This window comes from Stomoxys calcitrans, chromosome 3 (assembly GCF_963082655.1).
Source record: "Stomoxys calcitrans chromosome 3, idStoCalc2.1, whole genome shotgun sequence".
Classification (NCBI taxonomy): Eukaryota; Metazoa; Arthropoda; class Insecta; order Diptera; family Muscidae; genus Stomoxys; species Stomoxys calcitrans.
Window position 1 is genome coordinate 189,179,769 of NC_081554.1, and position 27,178 is coordinate 189,206,946.

The following is a 27,178-nucleotide window of genomic DNA, read 5'->3' on the forward strand; positions in this document are numbered from 1 at the left end:
AAGACATCAATCATGCGTTTCAATAAACATTGTAATAATAGCTACATAAAGTTCTTGCGAACTGTAATTAATATGTATTCAATGCAATAGTAACTAGAAACAAGGCTGTCTGGTTGCTCAATTTTCGTTTATTTATGTTTGGTAAAAGGCTATAAAGTAATTGGGAATATTTCATAAAAGTTAAAATAAAATAAAATAAAATAAAATAAAATAAAATAAAATAAAATAAAATAAAATAAAATAAAATAAAATAAAATGAAATAAAATAAAATAAAATAAAATAAAATAAAATAAAATAAAATAAAATAAAATAAAATAAAATAAAATAAAATAAAATAAAATAAAATAAAATAAAATAAAATAAAATAAAATAAAATAAAATAAAATAAAATAAAATAAAATAAAATAAAATAAAATAAAATAAAATAAAATAAAATAAAATAAAATAAAATAAAATAAAATAAAATAAAATAAAATAAAATAAAATAAAATAAAATAAAATAAAATAAAATAAAATAAAATAAAATAAAATAAAATAAAATAAAATAAAATAAAATAAAATAATATGAAGTAAAATAAAATAAAATAAAATAAAATAAAATAAAATAAAATAAAATAAAATAAAATAAAATAAAATAAAATAAAATAAAATAAAATAAAGACAAATAAAAAATTAATTGTTCACATATCGTTAACCAAGTTTTTATTATCAATTTTTATTTCCCACGTGTTTTTTCATATGGTTAATTTAATTTTAATTTTTAATTTTTTTTTATACATAACAACACTGGTTCTGAGTATATTAACTTGGCAAGGTGTCATGACTTCTTTTACAGCTTAGTAAAATACCACACCAAAAACTAAGACAAAACATGGCAAAAAAAATTAACATCTTCCGGCGTTTTGAATAACATTTTTTTTTTACTTTGCATTCAATGCATACAAAAATAAGATGTTGCTTTGGTATGGTCGCATTAACAACAATCGGATTGAGCTTCTGTTCAATAAGACATCATATTATATTCGCAAGTAGTTTTTCAAATCAGACACATACGAAACTTGGTTCGAAACGGTTGTGCGGTTCATTTATATAAAAAAATTTTAAAAAATAAAAAACTATAATAATAAAAAAAAAATTAAATTACAAACTTAATAATGTGGAAAAAATCTTGTTCATTTATATTTATCACATTGCTTGTGAGTCTGTTTAATATTTTAGTGGCGATGTCTGAGACAACAGAATCGCCAGAGTATGTGACAAAATTATGTGAGTGAGCTAAATCAATAAACAAAGCTTTGCAAAAATAAGCAATAATTAATGCCATTAATTATGGCTTTAATAATGGAATTTAAATTGTTTAAAACCGACAATACAGCAACATGGAATAAGACGTTAATTGTGTGCTTTGAGTGAAACAAATGGGATTGAAACATTAAGAGCTTTGTATGCTCTCATTACCAGAACAAGTTTGTGTCTTAAGTCTTTTGTTTTTTTTTTCGTCGTTTTCGGTTATTATGAAATCTTAAGTGGAGAACTTTATAAACTAATGTGGTATTATTAAATTCAATTGACTACTGAATTGAAACAAAAATTGCATTGTAATGAATTGAGAAGAATTATTGGATCTAAGCATTAAAAAAATATAAGAATATAAAACAAATTAACACAGCACAAAAGCAAGAAATCAAAAATTTTAAAATGAAATAATACCCGATATCATAATTTTCAATATTGTCAGTTGATGGATCGAAAACATGCCAGGGATGGGGGAAGAAGAAATAAAAAGATTTTTTTTTGAAATAAAATTTCTAAATATTTAAAAAAAAAAATTTTGGATATAAAGAATAAAATAAAATGAAATTAAATAAAACATGCAAAAAGGCATTAAGTTCAGCCGAGCCAAACTTGGGATACCCACCACCTCGGATATATACAATGACGTTCGCACTGAAATTTTGGCTAATCAAAGCATTTTATCTAAAGTTGGGCGAGAGAACTTGGAATTTATTTTATAAAATTTGTGAAAGGGATGCCACTCACTGCTACCAACAACCAAAATTTGCTCTATGTTCTGTACAACGATATCTTTGGTGACTTATGGTGTAAATTCAATATACTATTAGCAGTTTAATGTGGATTACCAGGATAGAACGCCATTAAGTTTTTGCCTCCCTACATCGTTGGGAGCAATAAAGTTTATTGAATCCTTTATGAAATGAACCTTGATACCTCAAGAAGTAATTTTAAAATAAAAGTGGATAGAATACTTTTTTGAGTTCACGGAAATGTTAAAAATTGGTGTTTGCCAGTCGAAAAGATATTTAAAAATCATCAGAAAAAGCGGACGCTGTCAAAATTTTGTTGCCTTAAAAGTATAGACTTTGAAGGATGAACGTTTTTTTTTTTGCAACAATCGGACCAAAATTGTAGTCCAATCTTAAAAGGCCAGATTGGATGAAGGTTTTAATATGGGAACTGTATCTACCTGATCCGATTATGTTCAAAATCATTGGCGTTGTCTTTGGACCAAAAAAGTGACTTGTGCAAAATTTTATGACAATCGGACAACAAATACAACATGTTCCCTGATTACAAGAATACATGGATATACACACAGACGGGCATAGCTAGTCAGGAAGTGATTCTTTGCCGATCTGTATGCTTAACAATGGGTCTAGATTTTCTCCTTCTTAGCTTTGCAAACACATGCACAAAGTTATAATGCCCTGTACTACAGCGATGGTTTAAGGTATAAAATGACAAAATTGAGTGTTCTATGTTCGGCCGGGCATAATCTTACATGCCCTCCACCGTGGATCAGATGGGATAAGTCTTTTGAATGACTTTTTCAAATATAAAGGAGCTCTCTTATGTTATGGACCAACGTGGACCATACTTGTCATGGGTTTTAGAAGCCATTCAAAACTTCAGCCAAATCGGATAGTAATTACGCCCTCTAGATGCTCAAAAAGTTTAATCAAATCAGGTAATGGACCGATTGAGACCATACTTGGCACAGTTATAAGAACTCGAAACGTACCTCCATTTATAGAGATGGATTTTAACGTGGTAAATACCCAACGCTTGGGTTAATTGGGTAAATACCCAATAAATACCTTTTTTGGCACAGTGAGTTCTGGTATACCCCTACCCATTTCTGTGCAGAGTGGTTCAGATCGGACTATTTTTGGATATAGCTGCCCTATAGAACAACCGCCCCATCTCTCGATATAGGGGCCATAAAAGATTCATAAAAGATCCTTTTATTACCCGAATGCGAAGAAATTTGGCAAAGTTTGTTCTGGTAGACCCCTATCCATTCCTGTCAAATAGCTGCCATATAGACCGATCTCCCGATATATTGTTATGCGCCTATAAAAGGAGAATTTTTCGTCCTATTTCGATGAAATTTGGCAAAGCGAGTTCTGGTACCCCTCTAAACCATTTTGTTGAATATCGTCCAAATCGGACCATATTTGGATATAGCTGCCATATAGACCGATCTGCCGATATAGAGCATTGAGCCCATTAAAGGAGCATTTTTCGTCCGATTTTTATGAAATTTGAAACAGTGAGTTTCGACACCTTTGTGTCGAACATCGTCCAGATCGGACCATATTTGGATATAGCTGCCATATAGCCCGATCTCCCCATATAGAGTATTGAGCCCATAAAAGGTGCATTTTTAATCCGATTTCGATGAAATTTGGCACAAATCGGATGAAAAATGCTCTTTTTATGGACTCAATACTCTATATCTGGAGATCGGTCTATATGGCAGAAATGACCAATTTATTGCATCAAGACTTTAAGTCTTGAAATCGGTCAATATAGCGGCTATATTTAACTAAAATCCGATTTTTTGAGATGAGATGCTTAGGTTTATACGAAATCTTAAAATTTTTTTTTGGAATATGTTTTTATACCCAAGATTATAAATACCCAGTTTTTAGGTATAAATGAGTAAGTACCCGGGTATTTACCCACTTTACGGGTACATACATTTTGGGTATTTACCCATCGCCCATCTCTACCCATTTACCATTCCAACCAACTTACACTAATAGGAATTTTAAGTGCAAAATTTCAAGCGCTTAGCTTTATTCTTTCGAAAGTTAATGTGCTTTGGACACGCGGACGAACATGGCCAAATCGTTTCGAATGTTAAGACGATCAAAAGTAGCAGCTCAATATTTGAATATGTTACAAACTGAATAACAAAACTAGTATGCCCATTCTTATGGTAAAGGGTATAGGAATTATAAAAACAAAATTTTTAAAAATTTTCTAAAAAAATCTTGGTAAAATCTCGTAAAGATACGAAGCATTTCTCATTAAACTTTTTTTGAATTTTTTTTCAGCTTCCAACGTTCCCTCTTGCCCCGAAGATAATAATGTCAATGAGTGCATTCAAAACGCCTTTAATTTTATGTTGCGCAGCACCAGCACTGGCTTGCCCGAACTCAACATACCACCCATTGATCCTGTGATGGTAAACAAATTAAATTTTCAATTTTCCAATAATTTGATAAGGGGCAAAGCTGCCGTGCGTCATGTACGGCTGACAGGGCTCTCCAAGAGTGCGGTGCGCAATATTCAATATCAAAGGAATGGTAAGGATATTAAAATGAATGTCCATTATCAAGTGCCATTGATTGAGATCACAGGACAATACAGAGCCGAGGTTTTGGTAAATAATGCCAAATTGTCTTCGAAAGGTGTATTCAATGTTTCACTTAGTAAGTGGTGACAAAGATTTTGGAATATGATTTTATTTATATGGTATGACATTTTCAGTAAATGTGGAGTCCAAATCGGAACATTATGCCGAATTATATGAAAAGGATGGTCATCGGTTTCTGAAACTTACAAAAATCAATTTGGATCCTACACTGGGTGATATGAAGATTCATGCCACTGGTTTGGTGCCAGAACCAGCTCTGAGTATGTATAAATAAATCCTAAAATCTCAAAAAATTTTTCACAATTTTAAATATTTTTTTACTATCTACCATGGAATGGGGCTACACTTATTTCGTCATTTTTTTAAAGTACCTTGAAATAGTCGTCTAAGACCCTATGCAAATGCATGAGGTACCCATGAACATTCTCTTAAGCAACAAGGGCAAAAGTATATATATTAAATTATGCTGTCTCACACTTGAGGTCGAGTGCGAGACACTGCTGCCAGAGGTACTGATATTGCCATCTGGAAGATCTTGCTACACAGAGGGATCAAAGCTAGAGAACAGAGTGGCCCTGGGGGTTTACATTGAGAAACCAGGGACCGAGATCTGTTTTCGACAGCCCGACCATAATACGGTCCTGCAGCAGAGATCCGGGCGATCATGGAATGCGTGAGTTGGTGTGGTGTTAACGCGAGGACGTTGAGTGTGAACATCTTTACAGGCAGTAAGCTAGCCATCAGGGCAATAACAACCAGGACGTTAAGGTCACACACAGTCTTGGAGTGTAAGAAGGAGATTAACGTCTTCTCTAAGGATGGCACGATCCGCATTGTTTGGGTGCCGGAGAACAACGGAGTAAGGGGTAATTATAGAGCAGTTGATTTGACAGAGACCTGCCGTCAATAAACTTGGTTAAGCCGAATTCTTTCGGGTCGACGCAGTCCGAATTAAAGGCGAGGGCGACACGCGCCCTTTATAGAACAGCGAAACGGTCGGAAGGATGGCGAAAATCCTATGTGGAGATGCGTATCATGGGAAGGTCACGCACAGATTGGAGCCTGCTTTGAGGATGGCAAGATCCGCATCGTTTGGGTGCCGGGCTGTAGCGGAGTAAGGGGAAATGGAAGAGTAGACTACTTGGCAATGAAGGCCAGAGGACTGACATCAATAAACTTGGTTAACCCTTTCAGGTAGACACATTCCGAGTTAAGTGCGTCGACGTACGGGCATGTAACACTGTGGAACAGCGAAACAGTCGGTAGGACGGCGAAAATCCGATGAGCAGATTCGAATAGTGGGAAGACGAAGCTATTACTGAAAGGAAGTAAGAAGGAGGTCAGTATAGCTTTTGCTATTTTGCGGCTAGTGATAGCATGTGTTGGACATGCCGCGAAGATGATAAGACGTTAGAGCATTTCCTATGTCGTACCCGGCTTTCGAAGGTAACAGACACCGGCACTGACATGAACCAACTTAGGGGAGTGGTATGGACTTCCTGACTTAGATTTTCTTCTTCGAGATTACTTTTACTATTAAGAGCGCACAGAAAGCGGATTACTGGCTTAGGTGTATGTCCATAGTGGCATGGGGTGGACTGATATCCACACTCTCCACCCCTCAACCTAAGATATTCGCAAAGACAATAACACTATGAAAGATTAGGATCGGCCCTTAAATATTGTGTTGGTAATCAGTACAAACTTCATTTCTTACTCTATGACCAATCGTCACCCATCAGTTCCAGTACCCAACAGCGACCACAATTTTCCGAAATAAAATGTTAACATTTTTACTAATTTCACAATAACAGAAGAATTTTGGCAATTTTCGATTTGAAAACATGTGGGGTAGGCCACCACTCCCCCCCAAATTATAATCCTGGCTACGTCCCTGTCTGCCATATAAACCATAAACAAATTTTTTGATATATTTACTAATTTCACAATAACAGAAGAATTTTGGCAATTTTCGACTTGAAAAATTGTGGGGTAGGGCAACCCTCCCTCCCAAATTATAATCCTGGCTACGTCCTTATCTGCTATATAAACCAATCTTCATATTTTTCTTCTTGAGCTTCTAGAGGGCTCAAGACTTATCCGATTTGCCTGAAATTTTTCATATAAATAAAAACTTCCAACATCGGTGCCAAATATGGTTAAATCGATTACCCGATATTTCAAAATTACAAATTTTGCCCATGAACATGCCACTAAGGAACAGGGGCCAACTTCTAACATATCAAGGAGTGCAGTCCGGTTTAAGTTTAAGCTCAATGATAAGGGGCCTCCCTTTTATAAACGAGTCCTAACGGCGTGCCACAGTGCGACACCTCTTTGGAGAGAAGTTTTACATGGCATAGTACCTCACAAATGTTGCCAGCATTAGGAGGAGAAAACCACCGCTGACATTTTTTTCTGATGGTCTTGCCAGGATTCGAACCCTGGCGTTCAGCGTCATAGGCGGACATGCTAACTTCTGCGCTACGGTGGCCTCCACCCCATATATCAGCCATATAAATTCGTCATTAAATTTTACTTCTTGGGGCTCTAGAAGGCGCATTTACAATACAATTTACGTTTTGTTATGACCTTCGAGAACTGTGCCAAGTATAGCCTAAATCGGTCCATAGCCTGATAAAGCTGCCATATAAACCGATCTCTCAATTTGCCTCTTAAGCTTCTAGGGGTCGAAGATCTTATCCCATTTGGATGTAAATTTTCAGATTGCGTTTTCTTATGACTTCCAGCATCTGTGCCAAGTATGGTCTAAATCAGTCTATAACCTGATGTAGCTGTCATATAAACCGATCCTCCGATTTGACTTGTTGAGCCTCTAGAAAGCGCAATTACCACTCGATTTGATTGAAATTTTGCCCGTTGCGTTTTTTATATGCACCACCATAGGATGGGTGTATACTATTCTAGTCATTCCGTTTGTTACACCTCGAAATATTCGTCAAAGTCCCTATTATGTATATATATTCTTGATCGTCTCGACGTCGTCTGAGTCGATCTAGTCACGTCCGTCAGTCTGTCGAAATAATGATAGCGGTCGAACGGGTAGAGCTAGCTGCTTGAAATTTTGCATAGATACTAAATATTGATGTAGGTCGTTGGGGATTGCAAATGGGCTTTATTAAGATTCAGATTGAGATAAAGCTCCCATATAAACCGATCTTTACTTTACAAGACGCAATTTTAGTCCGATTTGGCTGAAATTTAGCTTGTAGTGTTCTGCCAAGACTCCCAACAACTGTTCTAAGTACGGTTAAAATCGGTCAATAATCTGATAGAGCTCCCATATAAACCGATCTCCAGATTTGAATTCTTGAGGCCTTAGAAGCCGTAGTTGTAACTGGTATGAGTATTGAGGAATTCCTTCCAAGTTTCGTAAATTCTGGGTTAGAAATGCGTCTCATGAGCGTTCAATACATTTAATCGTAAAACAGAAGTATATGGCAGCTGCATACATATATGGTCAGACCTGGTCCAAATCACTCTTGTGGCGGAAATGGGTAGTAAATGCGCATTTCGGGGCTCAAACCCTTGAACTGGGAGATTGCTTCTTCCAAACTCGGCACCGTTGACACTACGACTTTTATAAACTCAAGTTTTCTTATTGGTAAAGGGTGATATATCACAATATAGAGCATCTTTGAACATTAAGCTGTAGAGTGATTTCAATAAACAGATGGACGGACATGTATGGATGGGCGGATCGTCTATGAAAATAACAACGACCTAGTTTATACATATTCATCCCTACAATGTATATAAACTAGGTAGTGGTTATATTCATAGACGATCCGTCCATTCATACATGTCCGTCCATCTGTTTATTGAAATCACTCTACAGCTTAATGTTCAAAGATGCTCTATATTGTGATATATCACCCTTTACCAATAAGAAAACTTGAGTTTATAAAAGTCGTCAAATAAAGCTTTTATGAGCTTCAGACCCTTAATCGGCAGATTGGTCTATAAGGCAGCTATATCTTAATATAGTCCGATCTGAACCATATTTGGGTCCTATGTTGGAAGGCATAAAACTACTTACTGTTTCAAATTTCAACGAAATCGGTTAAAAAATAAAGCTTTTATGGGCTTCAGACCCTTAATCGGAAGATCGGTCTATATGGCAGCTATATCTAAATATAAATATAACTGATCTGAACCATATTCGGGTCAGATGTCGGGAGGCCTAAAATAACTCACCGTTTTAAATCGGGTAATAAATAAAGCTTTTATGGGCTTCAGACCCTTTATCGGCAGATCGTTATATATGGCAGCTATATATAAATATAGTCCGATTTGAACCATACTTAGGTCAGATGTTGGGAGGCCTAAAATAACTCACTGTTTTAAATCGGATAATAACTAAAGCTTTTATGGGTTTCAGACCCTTTATCGGTATATATGGCAGCTAAATGTATATGAATATAGTCCGATCTGAACCATATTTAGGTCAAATGTCGGGAAGCCTAAAACTACTCACTGTTCAAATTTCAGCGAAATCGGATAAAAAATTAAGCATTTATTGACTTTATCGGCGGATTGGTCTATATATTTGGCCCGTTCAAGAACTTAACCAGCCTGCATCAAAAAGACGTATCTGTGCCAAATTTCAGCTCAATATCTCAATTTTTGAAGGTTGTAGTGTGGTTGCAACTGACGAACGGACAGATACGCGGACATTGTTAAATCTTAGAATTTTACGACGATCCGAAGGGTCGGAAATTGATATTTCAATGTGTTGCAAATGGAATGATTAAATAAATGTACCCCCTATCCTACGGTGGAGGGTATAAAAAGTCATTCAAAGAACTTTTCACATGCTATCCATGGTGACGGGTATATAAGATTCGGCCCAGCAGAACTTAACAAGCTTTAACTTGTTTCTTTGTTTACTTACTTTTTTAGACGACGCTCTCCTGGATATTATCAACAGCAATTGGCGTATTGTCTACAAATCTGTTGTGAGTTCGACCAGCTCCACTTGGGAGCCCATAGTTTTAAATTATTCCAATGAATTTTTCTCACATTTACCCTTTGATGTATTAATAACCAATGCCAAGTTATAAACTTGTTTAAGTTATATACAAATTTTAAATTTCATTTAAGTTAGGAGATATAAATCACATGAAATTGAATTGAAATTTAGTTATACTTGTATTTTAATTTTACAAATTTTTTCTAAGAAAAATGGTATTTTATCTCAATTTCTACAAAAATCTATGAAAAATTTTAAAATAAATCTTTTATCAATTTTAAAAAATATTTCTCTATAGTCTGCTTTTTCAGAGACAAAATCAAATGGCCACATCGTTTTTCAAATGACCACATAAACTACCATGAAGAACAAGTTCTTGCTGTACTCTAATAGCATGACATTGGCCTATAGTTTGGAGTCCACACTGCCCCAAATCAAGTGGTTAGACATTGAACTTAGATTCAGATAGGCATAAGACCACAAAAGACAAACAAACACCTAACTAGTTCCAAGAGTAGTTATGTACAAACATTTGGAATTGAATCAAAATCCACTCTTTTTATGTTTATTTTTTAAGCAATCATAGTGAAACCGTCAATTTAACATTGACCCTGCCTCAATTTCGATAAGAAAAACATTTATTGGGCAAAACTGCAACTGCAGCTGCAATGTTTAAGTCAATTGAAACAAGTTTTTCAAAGCTATAAAAATTTACAACAAGAATTTGAAAATGAATTTGGAAATAGTTTCACAAAGAACGTTGAACAGAACGGACACGCCTAAGAGTTAAAATATCCAAAAGCTATAGAAGTGTACAGAAAAAAAAATTTCAAACAATTTTGAAAAAAATAGCAATGTTATCCTTCAAATACGGAGTTGTAGTTATTTATTTATGTTTAAGCATTGCCTATGGTCAAGACACTTCTACCTCTGGTTTGCCCACCACTACGACAACCATATTGGATACTTCTGCAGTAGCTTCTGCAACATCTGGCATTGAAGAATCTACAACTAAAGCTGCTGAAAATATTTCTGAAAATTCTTCAGTAATAACTGTGGATGTTACTGCAACCAGTGTGTCTAATGAAATATCTTCTACAACTTTAAACTCAAATAATGGAGAGGAGATAACAACCTCTTCATGGGAACTTATATATCCTGATCCAAATTCCACTCTGGTGGAGGAAAATACACCAAGCTCTATACCATCGATTATATCTAATAATGATATCAAATCAGGAGCGAGTTCTAAATACTTTAAAGGTAAGTCGTAAGTAAGTAGTTGACACAAAATGATACCAATTTAAACGACCACATTTTTGTGAGTGGAAATTATTTTTTGTCTGCCTGCGTTTTTATTTTATTTTGATACAAGCTGACCCGGGCCCGCTCCGCTGCGCCTTCTTTTACTTTATATGGAACAAAAGTTTCCTTGGAATATTTATTTTCGAAGATCTTTTAGTGACTAAGAGTTTAACAATATAAGTGCCTTTATCTGAATCCCACACGATCTTTATTGGTCTACGAATTTAAGTTTGGATGTAAGGTGTACTCCATTCTTAAAATACTTAATTTCAGCCCGATAATCTCTTGATTTCTGATTTAGTGGTGTTTTCGGGGAAGAGGTGGTCCCCCAGATACTTGGCCCTGAAAAAATATCAGCCCATATTGCCATTGGCTTAAGAGGAGTTTACAGGATGAGGCGTCCCCCAAACACATGGCCACAAAATAGGTTATCAAATTCGTTTTCTAATCTCAAATAACTTTCATTTGAGCCACATATTGGCATGGTCGAAAAATTTTTTCCCTTTGGGGGAGTTTTGGGAAAGGGGTGATGCCCTAAATACATGGTCCTATGTTTGGATATCAAATTCGTATTCTACTCCCAAATACCTTTATTTGAGGCCCATATTGCGGTGGTCACTAAAAAATTGCGGTTTGTGGGGTATTTTGGGAAAGGGGTAGACCCCCAACAAATTGGTCCCGAAAATGGGTATCAATTCTTGCTCTACCCCCCAATACCTTTCATTTAAGCTCCACATTGACATGGTCGGTAGATAAGCCCGATTTAGGGGTGTTTTGGGGATTGGGGTGGTCCCCCAAACACTAAGCCCGGAAAATATATCAGCAACGTGCTCTATACTCATATATCTTTATATCATTTATTTGAACCCCATATTGCCATTGCCCTCAAAATTGGATATCAAATTCGTTTTCTAATCTCATTTAAACTCCTTATTGCAAAAGTCATCAAATATGTCCGGTTTGGGGTATTGGCCCTAAAAACTATGAATATTTAGCTCCACTCTCTTTAGGACCCAAATTGTTTTGGTTATCAAATACGTCCTATTTGGCGGTTGTTATGGTGGTGGGACGTCCGCTAGACAGTTGGCCCCTAATGTTGATATCAGATATGTGGTCAACTCCCACATACCTTCAATTTGAGCCCCCTATTTCCATAGTCGGGAAAAAATTACCGGCTTGAGGGGTGTTTTGGGGGATGAGCGGCCACTCAGTGAGTTGGCCTTGAAAATATATATTGGATTCGTGTTCCACTTTAAAAACCCTCTTATTTGAACCTCATATTGCAATAGTCCGAAAATACTTACTATTTGGGTGGTGCTGTGGGGCTGGCGTGGCCCCATAGACACTTTTCCCGAATATTGATATCAAAGTCGTGCTTTACTCCCAAAGACCTTTCATTTGAGCCCCATATTGCTATTGTCGTAAATTTGTGCCCTTTGGGGGATGTTTTGGTGAGAGGCGGCCCCCAAACACTTGGTCCCATATTTGGATATCAGATTCGTATACTACATTCAAATAGCTTTTATTTAAGCCTCATATTCCCATGGTCAGTAAATAAGTCTAGTTTGGGGGGTGTTTTGGGGAGGGATGGACCCCCAGAAATGTGATCCCACATTTGGATATCAGATTTGTATTCTACTCGCAAATACCTTTCATTTGAGTCCCATATTACCATGGTTGGTAAATATGTCGGATTTAGGGGGTGTTTTGGGGCTTGGCGTGGTCCCCCTAGCACTTGGTCCGACAATTGGATATCAGATACGTTTTCTTATCCTAAATACCTTTCATTTGAGTTCCATATTGTCGTGATTGGCCTAAATATATGTTTGGTAGGTTTTAGGGTGGGGCAGCCTCCCTAGGTACCCCATCCGAAATTTGGATACCAAATTTTTATTTTTAGGGTACTATATGAGAGCATACAAAATTTCGCTTAAATCGCACCACCCATCTCCGAGATCTGGCGTTTTTGAAAATTAGGGTAAGGGGGAGGGTCCGCCCCCCTTCAGATATCAAAAAATTTAGTACCCTATTTTTACCACGGGGTCATTATGAACCATCTGTGAAAATTTCAAGAAAATCGGTTCAGCCGTTTCTGAGTCTATAAGGAACACACAAACATACAAACAAACAAACCTACAAACAAACACAAATTGATTTTTATATATAAGATTTAAAATCTTTTCATGGTTTGTCGAATATATTCCAGCTCGAGGTTATATTCGATGCTTTATATTCAAAGAATAGCATAGCAAAGAATGTTGAAAAGTTAGGCAAGTGTATGCTGTTTTCAAAACACTTTGACAGGCATAGTGGATCGCGCCATCTATCTTCATCAACACCTTTGTCAAATTGATTAAGGTGCTCTACATACCCAACGACTATTGAGTACGGTGTAGAGCACGTTTTGACTTAAAACAGGGCTCAATAAGTCCTCTAACTCTCCTTAGCGCAGTTTGAGAGAAACTAATAAGCAATGCTTAGAACAAAAACCACATCAACATTGCCAAACTTTGCTTGTTCTGCACTTGAACATTCATTGAATGCCACTGCAAGCGCTTTTTGTGAGTTTGAGTTAGAGCACTTCTTAAGCCATGTTTCAAACCAAAAGCGTGCTCTACTCTGTACTCAATAGTCTTTGGTTATCTAGAATACCTTTATTAATTGGACAAAGGTATTGATGAAGATATATAGAGTATCATAAATCGCGTTCCACCATGCCAGTTAAAGCGTTTTGAAAACAGCACACACTTGCCTAACTTTCATAAGTTCTTTGTCATGCTTTTCTTTGAATAGAAAGCTTTGAATACGATCTCAATTTGTAATATGTTCGAAGAATCACGAGAAAATTATTTTGAATTAATTCAAATGACAAAAATTGTGTGGAAGTTATCCAAATTTCCGAGTCCATTCACTTGTTCTGTGCAAGTCTACATTTTGTTTCCATATTGGCTTGTTTTTATACAGACAACCGAGAGAGGGGGATATTCATTTTGTCATTCCGTTTGTATCACATCGAAAAATTCATTCGGATCCAACAAATTATGTACGTTCTTGGTCGTGGTAAAAATCAAAGAAGATCTAGCCTTGTCCGCCCGATTGTCTGTTATAATAACGCTACAGTCTTCAAAAATTAAGATAATTAACTGAAACCTATCACAGATTCTATTTTGTCCATAGGCAAGTTAAGATCGAAGATGGACAGTAATCGACTATATCTTGATATAGCCCCCACACATTCCAATCTCCCGATTTAAGGTCTTGGGGCCCATAAAAGTGGATTTATTACACCCGTAACGAGTATCAGACTATATTTGGATATAGCTGTCGTACACCTAATTTAAGGTCCTGGGACTGGGCAGTTTGATGTGTAGGGCCCCTCGACATCCGACACATGTAGCCAGTATGGTTTGGTCAGGTCGGACCAAATTTGAATACAGGCCCTTATAGATCAATAAATTGTGCTTTCTCATCGTTTTTTTATGAAATGAGATTAATCTTTTTTTGGTGATATATCGGCAATTTGGGTACCCAAAACCTGCAAGTTTATATTACAAATATAAGTAAACTAGCTGGATAGGGCCCGCTCCGCTGCGCCTTATTTCAATCTCTTATTTTATCTGAGCTTGGTTCAGGGGGGGCTAATTAGATGAGTCGTCCCTGAAACACTTGGTCACAAAACAGATATCATAATTCATAAGTATGCCCAGTTTGAGGGGTATGTAGGGTGAGACGGTCAAAAATATCAGCATCGTGCTATTCTGTTAAATTAGTTTTATTTGAGCCGCAATTGTAATTGGTTTATGGGAAGTTTAGGGAGTGATACTACCCCCAAACCCTAAATCTCAAAATTGGACGTCAAATTCGTTTTCTATTGTAAAATACCTATCATTTGAGCCCCTTATTGCTATAGTGGGCATGGCCAGTTTGAAGGGAGTTTAGGGAGCGGGCCCTGAAATGATATAACCATCGTGCTAGAGCACGACTTTAATTGAGCCCCATAATGTGAAGCATTTTGAAGGTGGCGATCAAGATATCCAGGACTACTGGTCCCGTTCAGATCCACACTAATTAATTTTTTTGTATTGGTTATGCACATTCAAAATTATATTTCAAACCAACCACTTGGGATACAACATTTTTAAAGATCGGCAGGTCCTCCTGTGTCTATCCCAACTTGAGAGTAAAAAGTGTATTCTCCTACCAAAGACCTATTATTTCTGTCCTATTCTACTCTGACCGCCCTTCATTTATTATTTTTAATTCCTTTTTTGGGTAGAATAGGGCGAAGGGGATTGCCCTCTAACAAATCCTTTAATTTGAGTACAATATATTCGCGGTCATCCTACATGACATTTTGGTATTGTTTTTATTGGGAGGAGGGGGTCGATCCTCCCGACGCTAAGACCCAAAAGACAATTTATTTCAGCCCTTTAATGTCGGGATCTACATGTCCGGCTGAATGGCAGGACGGCAGGACCAAACCCAGATACTTGAATTCTTTAGCAACGGAATATTCTGCTGTCATAAATCTTTCGTTAAATTCACATATTATCCCGATCAAGCTACACGTTCTATTGAAGGCCCACCCACTAAATGGTTGGGCCGTTCCCAGACTCTGTCCCAAATGTGTATATCAGATTCGTAATCAACTTTCAAAGAACTTTCATTTTATACCCATCTTGTACCGTTGGACATTCATGCCCGTTTTGGGGGGTTTTTGGGGTTGGAAAGGCCCGTAGACACTTTGGACCAAATTCTTTTAACAGATGTGTACTCAACTTCCAAACATCGGTAACTATATCTTGTTGAGGGGTTTTTGGGAGTGATTGGCGCCTTAGACACCAACACCAAGGAATAAATGTTTATGTCAGCTTTTTACTATACTTTTCAATACCTTCCATTTGATATCCATATTGTCCCAATCGATTCATATTTCCTTCTGGGGTGTTTTGGGGGAGTGGAAAAGACCCTCAGACACCAAAAAATAAATTTTGATGTAAGTTTTTTATTCTACTTTTAAATACCTTTCATTTGATACCCATATTGCCCAAAGCGATAAAAGTGTCCTGTAGGGTGGAGTTTTTGGGGATGGGGAACTCCAACGACATTTAGGGTGACATTTTTATGCTTATTTCTTACTCTACTTTCAAATACCTTTTATTTGATACCCATATTGTCCCAATCAGTAAACATGTCCGTTCGATTGGGTTTTAGGATGGGGCGTCCCCCCAGGTTATTTGACCCCAAAGTTTTATACAAATATAAAAACAAAATTTTAAATCGGTGCAAACATCTCCGAGATCGGGATATCATCGGGATATCGAGGGTCGGGATATCAAAAAATGTAGTACCCTATTTTCAGCGGGGGCTCAAACTCTACCATCTGTGAAAATTTCATGAATATACGGAACAGACAAACAACCTAACAAACAAAGCGCAACAATTTAATTTTTATATAATAAATTTTTATTCTGTGTGTTTCAGAAGGCACAGCGGAGCGTGTTAGGGTAGGCTCGCATGAATTAATTTCTGTATGGATTTTGTAGAACCGCAATTTTTAATTGTATAAGTTTTCCACCAAAACATCAAATTAGTCATATAGGTGAATAAAGCAAAAAATTTTTGGTTTTTCTAGTTAAAGCGTTCGTCAGCGCACTTCTGAAAAAATTTTATATAATATCTAATTTTATGTCTTTTTCTATGTGTACGGATGTTTGTCTTAATCGGTTCAGATTTAGATATAGCACCATTATATGGGTTGCCCAAAAAGTAATTGCGGATTTTTCATATAGTCGGCGTTGACAAATTTTTTCACAGCTTGTGACTCTGTAATTGCATTCTTTATTCTGTCAGTTATCAGCTGTTACTTTTAGCTTGCTTTAGAAAAAAAGTGTAAAAAAAGTATATTTGATTAAAGTTCATTCTAAGTTTTATTAAAAATGCATTTGCTTTCTTTTAAAAAATCTTTTTGGGCACACAATATATGCTCGTCCGATTTTGATTAATTCTGCAATAATTTGAACATTTATTAACCGATCCTCAAAAAATTTGCCACCAAAGCTTCTATAATGACTCTTCTTATCACTGGTGAATTTCTTAGAAATCGATTAAGACTAAGATATAGCTCCCAATTTTCAATTTTAGTGCCTTTATATACGCGTTTATCAACCGATCATCTCAAAAGCTTGCACAGCGATTTTCTATATGACGATCACAATATGTAAATATTTTGGTAGAAATTCTATATTTGTAATTTAAGTAAATTTTAATATAGACGTCTTAGCCTGTATACCCAAAGTCTTTTAGGGTATCAAAAGGTCGACTTTGTCCGACTCAGGATTGTTTTTACATTCGACTACAGTAAAGTTTCGATCAATTAAGTTGTAGTAATGGCCTATATTAGACCCTCCAATTTTCGGATATGCTTGCAGAACACAATTTATATAGACCCAAAAATTCATACCACTTTTATATAAGCCAACCACCAAATCTAGCGTCAATATGAGAAAAATGTCATTTCTACTTGTTGTTATCTATATTCCTTAAAACATTTTTTATGCTTTAAAATACTTGCTCGAATTCATTGCCATATTTAAATGACTTATTTAAAGCTATGGTTTCATCTATCATTTGATTGACAATTAAAGTTTTGGTTTAATCTCTAATAATTAGCTGACTTTTCGATGTGAGTCATAACATTTAACTCTATTGTAGTTGCATGAATGTGGTATATGTTTACATAAAAGTACGTGACGGCCTTCATTAACATGACAAACATCGACAAAGAGACGTTCTGCCTTCGACAATAAGACAATGAAATTCCCACAAGTAAACAGAGGCAAAAAACAAAAATTCTTTTAATTGTTTGAAGGAAGTGCAGGCTTTGAAATAGGAACTTAATTAAAAGATTTTTATCTATAATAAAATGTCATGCCACGAAAAAAGCAACGAAAAAAACTTAAAATATCTAACAAAACTGATTTTAATAACTATTCTCTGTTGTTGTTTTTTTTACAATTTCAGTTGATGATGTCTCAAATTGTGAAAAATATTTTGGCGAATGTTTGCGTCAGGTTTTGAGCAATGTCATGCCTAAATTTAGAAATGCTGATAATGATACCCATTCCCTGACTGGCCTGGATCCCTTCTATATCAATCGCACCTCTTTCTTGTACAATGGAGGTCCCCTAAATGGTCGTATCACAGTGGGCTATACCCATGTTTATGGCCTTACCTCAATGAAATTTCGCAAAGTTATATTTAAACGCTCCTCTGTGGGAAATTCTTTCAAAATTCGCCTTTCCACTATAATACCTAAGGTTTTGGCCAAGGGCTCTTATAAGGCCGATTTAAAATTGAATTCTGTGGCTGTTAGGCCCAGTGGAGAAATGAACATTACCTTGTATGGCTTGGCAGTGGAACAATTGGCTCGAGGCGAGATATATACTGAGGATGAGCATCGTTTTTTGAAGTTGACATCGATTAATGTAACCGCTGCCTTGAGAGATGCTAAAATTAATGCTACGGGTTTGGTAGCTGATCTGAGATTGAGTAAGTGTGGAAAAATTTTTATACATATTAAACCTAATTTTATATTAGTTTTTTTTTTTAGAAAAAATGTTTAATATTTTTATTCTATTTTATTTCAATTTGTTATGCCCTCCACCACAGGATGGGGGTTTATCAATTTCATCATTCCGTTAATAACACCTCGAAATCTTCATCAAAGACCCTATATAGTATATATGTTCTTGGTCGTCATGATATTCTGAGTCGATCTACCCTTGTCCATCCGTCTGTCAAAATCTGTATAGCGTTCGAACGAATGAATATATCCGCTTGAAATTTTTTACAGATACTTCCTATCGATGTATGTCGTTGGAGATTGCAAATGGGCCATATCGGTTAAGATTTGGACATAGCCCCCATATAAACCAATCCTCAGTTTTGACTTCTTGAACTCCTAAAGAACTCAATTTTCAACCGGTTTGGCTGAAATTTGGCAAAGACTTCAGTTCTCAATATATCAATATCAGTGCCGACCATGATCCGAATCAGTCTATAAACTGATATAGCCCCCATTCAAACCGATACCCAAATTTGAATTCTTAAACCCCTTATAGCCTCAGTTTTCGATTTGATTGAAACTTGGCACAAGAATTTCTGTTATGACTTTCAACATCCATGCCAAGCATGATCCATACATACCAATCCCTTGATTTGACTTCTTAAGCTCCTGGAGGTTTCGCCTGATTTGGCTGAAATTTGTCGCAAAGGTCTATATACTGATGTAGGCCCCTTAAATGCCGATTCTCCAATATGACTACTTGAGACTATAGGAACCGCAATAAATTTCCGATTTGATTGTTGTTAAATAATTCAAATATGAACTGAGTTAATAAAGGCAAATTTTGAGCGGAATCCATGGTGGTGGATACCCAAGATTTGGCCCGGCCGAAGATAGCACGTTAGGATAGAAGGCATATTCATTTAGTCATACCGTTTGCAACACAACGAAATATCCATTTCCGACCCTGCAAGGTATACATGTTTCTGATCGTCGCAAAATTCTAAGACGTTTGAACGATGTCCGTGTGTCTGTCCGTCCGTCTATGTGTCCGTCAGTTGTTATCACGTTGATAACAAAGTTGAGATATTAAGCTGAAATTTTGCACAGACGAGAATTTTTTCCATTCGCAGGTTAGGTTCTTAAATGGACCAAATCGGACTATATTCGAATACTAGCCGAACCGGGCCCGCTCCTCTGCGCCTTCTTTAACTCTCTCATATCTTTTTAGGGTGGCGACACTTCGCCCTGAATGCGGATATCGAATTCGTGACATTTTAGCCTATGACGCTGAACGCGTTCGAATCCTGGCGAGAACTTCGGACAAATCAGTGTTTATTCGCTCTTAATGTTGGCAACATTTGCGAGGTACAATGCCATGCATTGTCATTTAAAAAATTTTCCCCAAAGAGGTGTCGCACTGCGGTACGCCGTTCGGACTCGGCTATAAAAAAAGGTCCCTTATCATTGAGTTCAAACTTGAATCGGAAAGCAATCATTGATGTGTGAGAATTTGCTCCTTCTCGGTTGCTGGTGGTAATGTTCTTCCTAGGGTAATGTTCTCATTGGGGGAGAGATGGCACCTCAGATATTTCGACTCAATGATGGATATCAAATTCGTGATGCATTTCCAAATCTCTTTAATTTGAGCCACATATTGCCATGGCCGGTAAATATGAACCGTTTGGAGGGTGTTTTGTGGCTGGGCCTGGGGCGGCCACTGGCACTTTGCACTGAAAATAGATATCAAATTCGTTCTTTATTCCCAACGGAAATGAAGTTCAGTTAGGGGGCGCCAAAACACTTGGCGCCAAAATTTGATATCAAATTCGTTTTTTACTCCCAAATATCTTTCATTTGAGTCCCATATTGTCATAATGGGTCAAATAACCCATTTGACGTTTCTTTAGAAGGAAAAGCGCCACCTAGACTTGAACTCAAATTTTAATGTTATATTCGTAATCTACTCCGTAATAACTTTCATTTGAGTCCCATATAGCCATGGTCGGCTAATATGCCCATTTGGGGGTATTTGGTGGTGGGCGACCTCCCATTACTTGTACCTAGTGTTTTATGCCATATTTGTAATCTACTGCCTAATACTTTTCATTTTAGTCCCATATTGACATGAACTTTGAATATATCTGTTTATAGGAGTTTTGGGTTTGGGGTTCCGCTGGGTACTTGGATCCAAATTTTAATACCATATTCGTTTTCTGGTCTCCAATGCCTTTCATTTGATACCCTTATTGTGCCCATCGGACCACTTTCGGATATGGGTGGCGTTTTTGGAGTAAAGGGGAGGGTCCACCTCCACCCGATATCTAAAAATTATATAGCTGATGTTTCCTTCCAGACAAACGTACACAATCTATGAAAATTTTCATAGAAAAAAGTCATAATGGGTCTAATGGCGGTTTTGAGAGTTGGCGTGACTCCCTATACTTCGATGTGATTTTGTATGCCAGAATCGAAATCTACTCCCGAATACCTTCCATTTGAGCCCCCATGTTGAAATGAACTACCAATAGGTCTGTTTGGGGGAGTTTTGGGGTTAGGACGACTCGATGGGAACTTAGACTCAACTTTTAATACCATATTCGTATTATACTCTCCAATAACTTTCATTTGATACCTATATTGTCCTGATCGGTCCACTTCCGATGGGGTAGGGTCCGTCCCCCATCCGATACCCAAAAATTGTATAGCCTATGTTTCCTTCCAGACCAACCCACACAATATGCGAAAATTTCGAGAAAATCGGTTTTGCCGTTTTTCAGTCTATACGGAATAAACAAACCGAGTCCCATATATATCCGTGATTAGCTAATGTGCCCATTTTGGGCGTTTTTGTGGCGGTGAGTGACCCCCTATACTTCGGCATGAATTTGTATGCCAGTTTCGTAATCTACTCTCGCATAGTTTTCATTTGATACCCATATTGTCCTTATCGGTCCACTTTTGATATTGAGTGGTGTTTTTGGGGTAACGGTCCGTCCCCTTCTGTTATCAGTAAATTATAAAGCCTGGTCCTACTTGCTGACCATATTCATAATCTACTCCCGAATACCTTTCATTTGAGTCGCATATTGTCATGATAGTCAAATAAACCTATTTTAAGGAGGTTTTGGGGCTGGGGCAGCCCCCATGGTACTTGGACCCAATTTTTATTATGAAATTCGTACTCTACTCTTAAATACCTTTCATTTAAATCCCATATTGTCCCGATAGGTTCACTTTTTTTTTTGGTAGTACTTTTGGGGTAAGGGGGAGGGTCCACCCCCATCCGATATCAAAAAATTATATAGCCTATGATTCCTTCCAGACCAACCTACACAATCTGCGAAAATTTCAAGATAATCGGTTCTGCCGTTTTTGAGTATATACGGAACAAACAAACATACAAGCATATAAGCATACAAGCATACAAGCATACAAGCATACAAACATACCAACATACAAACATACCAACATACAAATATACAAACATACAAAAAACAAACAAACAAACAAACAAACAGACATACAAACGTACAAACATACAAACATACAAAAATACAAACATACAAACATACAAACATACAAACAAACAAACAGACAAACAAACACACGTACAAACATACCAACATACAAACATACAAATATACAAACACACAAACATACAAACATACAAACATACAAACATACAAACATACAAACATACAAACAAACAAACATACAAACGTACAAACGTACAAACAAATAAACACAAATTGAATTTTATATATCAGATTAAATTTTAATTAATAAAACAAATTTTATTTTTTACCATTTCTATTTTACAGACGATATCATTCTGAATGTGGCTAATAACTATTGGCGTGATATTTTCAACATCATCTTACCGGATACTAAGGACAATTGGTCACCCATAATAATGAATGGCCTCAACAAGGTTTTCTCTATGGTGCCTTTTGATTTTCTAAAATAATTTCTGACAAAAAGAGTCCTCTTCGTATATTTGTATATATTTAACATTTATTTTTAATACATTTTTGTAAATAAAATATTTTTATTTGATTTCGTCGTATTAGTTTTTTTTTTGTTTTAATTTCCAAAAAACTTGAATTTTCTTTATGGATATTTTTAGGGATAGCCAGTTTTATTTTGATCAACACTTTTTATTGATTTTAGTTCGTAGTTTAGCATTCATTGTGGCTAAGCCCATTCGGTAATGTGACATAAAGATATTTTTCACTTGGCGTTATTTTTTAATCCAATTTAATGGGTCTACAAGCGTTAACTGAATATTAAATTATTATCACTGTTTACACTAGAAGAGAGAGATTTATGAATAGTTATAACAATTCTTGTAAATGATGACTGACCATGGATTCAAAGAAGGTTTAAATCACACATAAGGTATTTTTTTGCAGTTTATGTTGCTGATTTATTGGGATATCATGTAAAATACTATTGGGTTGCCCAAAAAGTAATTGCGGATTTTTTAAAAGAAAGTAAATGCATTTTTAATAAAACTTAGAATGAACTTTAATCAAATATATAATTGCCATTTTGTTCGATAACCTTTTGCCATCTTCCTGGCAAATTTAGTATTCCACGCTCATTGAACTTCTGGCCTTTATCTGCAAAAAACTGAACCAAGTGCGATTTTATAGCCTCATCATTGCCGAAAGTTTTACCATTTAAGGAGTTCTGCAAAGATCGAAATAAATGGTAGTCTGATGGTGCAAGGTCAGGGCTATATGGTGGTTCCATCAAAAGCTCCCAGCCAAGCTCACTCAGTTGTTGGCGAGTGACCAAAGATGTGTGCGGTCTAGCGTTGTCCAGGTGGAATATGACACATTTATGATTGACCAATTCTGGTCGCTTCTCCTTGATGGCTGTATTCAATTTGTCCAATTGTTGACAGTAAACATCCGAATTAATCGTTTGGTTCCTTGGAAGCAGCTCAAAGTATACCACACCCTTTCAATCCCACCAAACAGACAGCATAACCTTCTTTTGGTGGATATCAGCCTTTGAAGTGGTTTGAGCTGGTTCACCATGCTTGGACCATGATCGTTTTCGACTAACGTTGTTGTAAACAATCCATTTTTCATCTCCAGTTATGATTCGTTTTAAAAACGGATCGAATTCATTGCGTTTAAGGTGCATATCACAAGCGTTGATTTGCTTTGTTAAATGAATTTCTTTCAATACATGTGGTACCCATATTAAAATTGACGCCAAACAAACAAATGTAAACAAAATTTCGCGCACTTTTTTTCTAAAGCAAGCTAAAAGTAACAGCTGATAACTGACAGAAGAAAGAATGCAATTACAGAGTCACAAGCCGTTGAAAAAAAAAATATAAAAAATCCGCAATTACTTTTTGGGCAACCTAGTATGCATGTAATTTCTTGCAACTCCTACACATTGCCAAGCTCAACTTTGTTTGCATTTTCTATTAACACTCATGCCAGATGTAAGATGCGTTGTATTATCATTCAAAATAAACTTTAGTTCAAGGTTAAATCAGGAAATGCAAGGAAGGCAGTATGAAGACAAAAATGAAGGCCAAAAATAAAACAAAAAGACTTAAGAAACAAACTTTAAATCTTAAGCCATTATGCACAGGACACTTATTAATAACAAAATAATGGGTGATTTTTTTGAGGTTAGGATTTTCATGCATTAGTATTTGACAGATCACGTGGGATTTCAGACATGGTGTCAAAGAGAAAGATGCTCAGTATGCTTTGACATTTCATCATGAATAGACTTACTAACGAGCAACGCTTGCAAATCATTGAATTTTATTACCAAAATCAGTGTTCGGTTCGAAATGTGTTCAAATTTTGTTCAGCGATGAGGCTCATTTCTGGTTGAATGGCTACGTAAATAAGCAAAATTGCCGCATTTGGAGTGAAGAGCAACCAGAAGCCATTCAAGAACTGCCCATGCATCCCGAAAAATGCACTGTTTGGTGTGGTTTGTACGCTGGTGGAATCATTGGACCGTATTTTTTCAAAGATGCTGTTGGACGCAACGTTACGGTGAATGAACACATTTCGAACCGAACACTGATTTTGGTAATAAAATTCAATGATTTGCAAGCGTTGCTCGTTAGTAAGTCTATTCATGATGAAATGTCAAAGCATACTGAGCATCTTTCTCTTTGACACCATGTCTGAAATCCCACGTGATCTGTCAAATACTAATGCATGAAAATCCTAACCTCAAAAAAATCACCCTTTATTATTATATAAAGAAAATCTTCCATAACAAAAAGTTAAAAAGAAAAACAAAAGACTTAAGAAACAAACTTTGTGTTAAGCATTTATGTCCAGAAGTGAAGAAAAATTTTTTGATGAAGAGAAAAAAATTAAAAAATAGAAAAGAAAACAAAAGACTTAAGAAACAAACTTTAAGTCTTAGAAAATAAAAACGAAAGGCTTATGAAACAAACTTTATGTGTTAAGCATATATACCCAGGAAACTCATTAATAACAAAATATTAGTCCTTAAAAAACATTTTGTAGATTCGTAGTAATTTTAAATAGTTTTCAAAAAAATTTTAAATTTTTTTTATTAAAAAAAAGATGCTAATTTTAATTTCTTTAAAAATTTTTATTTCATTTAATATTTTGTAAAAATCTGTTATGTATATTTTTAAGCAGCTATAAATCTGAATTGGAATTTCAAAAAAACCTATGTTAAGCGACACAGCTAATCAACACGTACTCGCAAAGTTTGTGAAATATGTCTCTAAAGCATGTTATTGTATTCGTGCGCTACACATCTTTCCCTATCATGCAAGTCAGTTGCAGTCTTAGGTCTGTATTGTTTTGTTTACCCTCAGCCTATACGTTTTGTCGTTGCCTTGATTAATTATAAAACAATTTTATGATTTAAACAGCCACCAAAAAAAGCGTTAATAAATTAAGATGTCAGTAAATATTTTATTCAGAGAAAAAAAAAACCATAACATATCTTAGAGAACTTTTTCGTATTCGTTTTATTGCATGGTTTTCAAGGCTAAACGTGCTTGACATGTTAACTAGAGAGAAAAAAAAAACAATAATGGAAGATTTTCTTTCATAAAAAACTTGGGTTCCCACAAACTGGGTTGGGAACATGCACGTTGTATTGATAACAACGCTTCAATAGGTTTTATTATTTCAAAGTCTTATTCAAGTAAACCATTAAAAGATTTCAGTACATTTAGTTTTTTATGTATTGTAAGTGGAATTTAAATTCAAATTAGTGCTTAGCTGTTTTTTTAAACATTACACAAAAGAATTATTTAAAATTTGTTTCCCGTTATGTTCCATGATTACCTTGTTTATTTCCAGATTCAGCTCGAATTAGGGTTAGTGGGGTCCGTGCAATGAATTCCATCCCGATCTGCGAGTACCGCTGCCTGCGCCTGGAGAGTGGGCCGCACTTGGAGTATTCCACTGGCTGGTATAGAATGAGAGGCTGCTGAGTTAATGATGTCTCGGAATTTCCTCTCGGCAACCAGCGCATTTGAGGGGGTTTCCGCTCACTGAAGCGGCGATTAGTGTACTCTCTGAAGCCGACCCAATCGGCCTTCCTCTGATTGCCAAATCGGACTTTATTTGGATATAACTGCCATATAGACCGATCTGGCAATTTAGGGTCTTAAGCCCGCAACATGTGTGTTTACTATCCGATTTCGATTAAATTAAAAACTGAGAGTTGTTTAAGCCTCCCAACATCCGACTGAAATATGGTTAGGATCGAATCATATTTGGATATAGCTTTCATATAGACAGATCTGCTAATTTAGGGTTTTAAGCCCATAAAAACAGCAATTATTATCCGATTTCGATGAAATTTGAAATAGTGAGTTGATTAAACCCTCCCGATATCCGTCCCATATATTGTTAAGATCGGTCTATGTTCAAATATGGCTGCCATATAGAGCAACCTGTCGGTTAAGGGTCTTGAGCCCATAAAAGCTGCATTTATAACCCGATTTTCGCCACCACACCTAAATATGGTGCAGATCGCACAAGATTGAAGTAAAGCCGATGGACCGATTTGCCGATTGAGAGTCTTAAGTTCAAAAAAGCCGCAATTATTATCCGATTTCGATAAAATATTAAATAGTGAGTTGCTTTTAACCTGCCGACATCCCACTCAATTTAGATACGGAACTAATCTGCCGATTAAGGGTCTCAAACCTGTAAAGCTGCATTAATTACCCGATTTCGCTGGAATTTGATACAGTGACTTGTATAAAGCCTCCCGTCATCTACCTAGCACATGGTCCAGATCAGACTATATTTAGATATAGACCGATTTACAATGTAGGGTCTTAATTCCATTAAATGCTAATTTGTTCCCCGATTTCGCTGAAACTGTGACTTGTATAAGTCACTAGATTAGTATACCCCCATAGGATGGGGGTATACTAATCTAGTCATTCCGTTTGCAACACCTCGAAATAATCGTTTAAGACCCCATAAAGAGTATATATTCTTGATCGCCTCGACGTTATGAGTCGATCTAGCCATGTCCTTCCGTCCGTCTGTCGAAATCTCCAAAGAGGTCTAACGCACAGATACTTAAAGTTGATGGAGGTCATTGGGGATTGCAAATGGGATATATCGGTTCAGA

General features: G+C 36.1%; 2 protein-coding genes across 2 annotated transcripts; both read left to right on the forward strand.

The window, feature by feature from the left end:
• Positions 1-1,093: 1,093 nt before the first annotated feature.
• LOC106082044 (uncharacterized) lies at positions 1,094-9,841 on the forward strand. The gene is made up of 4 exons (XM_013244351.2): positions 1,094-1,267; positions 4,363-4,740; positions 4,799-4,945; positions 9,609-9,841. The coding sequence occupies exons 1-4, from the start codon at positions 1,156-1,158 to the stop codon at positions 9,767-9,769; spliced, it is 798 nt and encodes a 265-aa protein (XP_013099805.2). The 5' UTR covers positions 1,094-1,155; the 3' UTR covers positions 9,770-9,841.
• Positions 9,842-9,982: 141 nt separating this feature from the next.
• Positions 9,983-22,520, forward strand: LOC106082059 (uncharacterized). Its single transcript, XM_013244368.2, has 3 exons — positions 9,983-10,941; positions 18,007-18,534; positions 22,375-22,520. Exons 1-3 carry the CDS (start codon positions 10,533-10,535, stop codon positions 22,518-22,520), a joined length of 1,083 nt encoding a protein of 360 aa, XP_013099822.1. The 5' UTR covers positions 9,983-10,532.
• Positions 22,521-27,178: the final 4,658 nt, after the last annotated feature.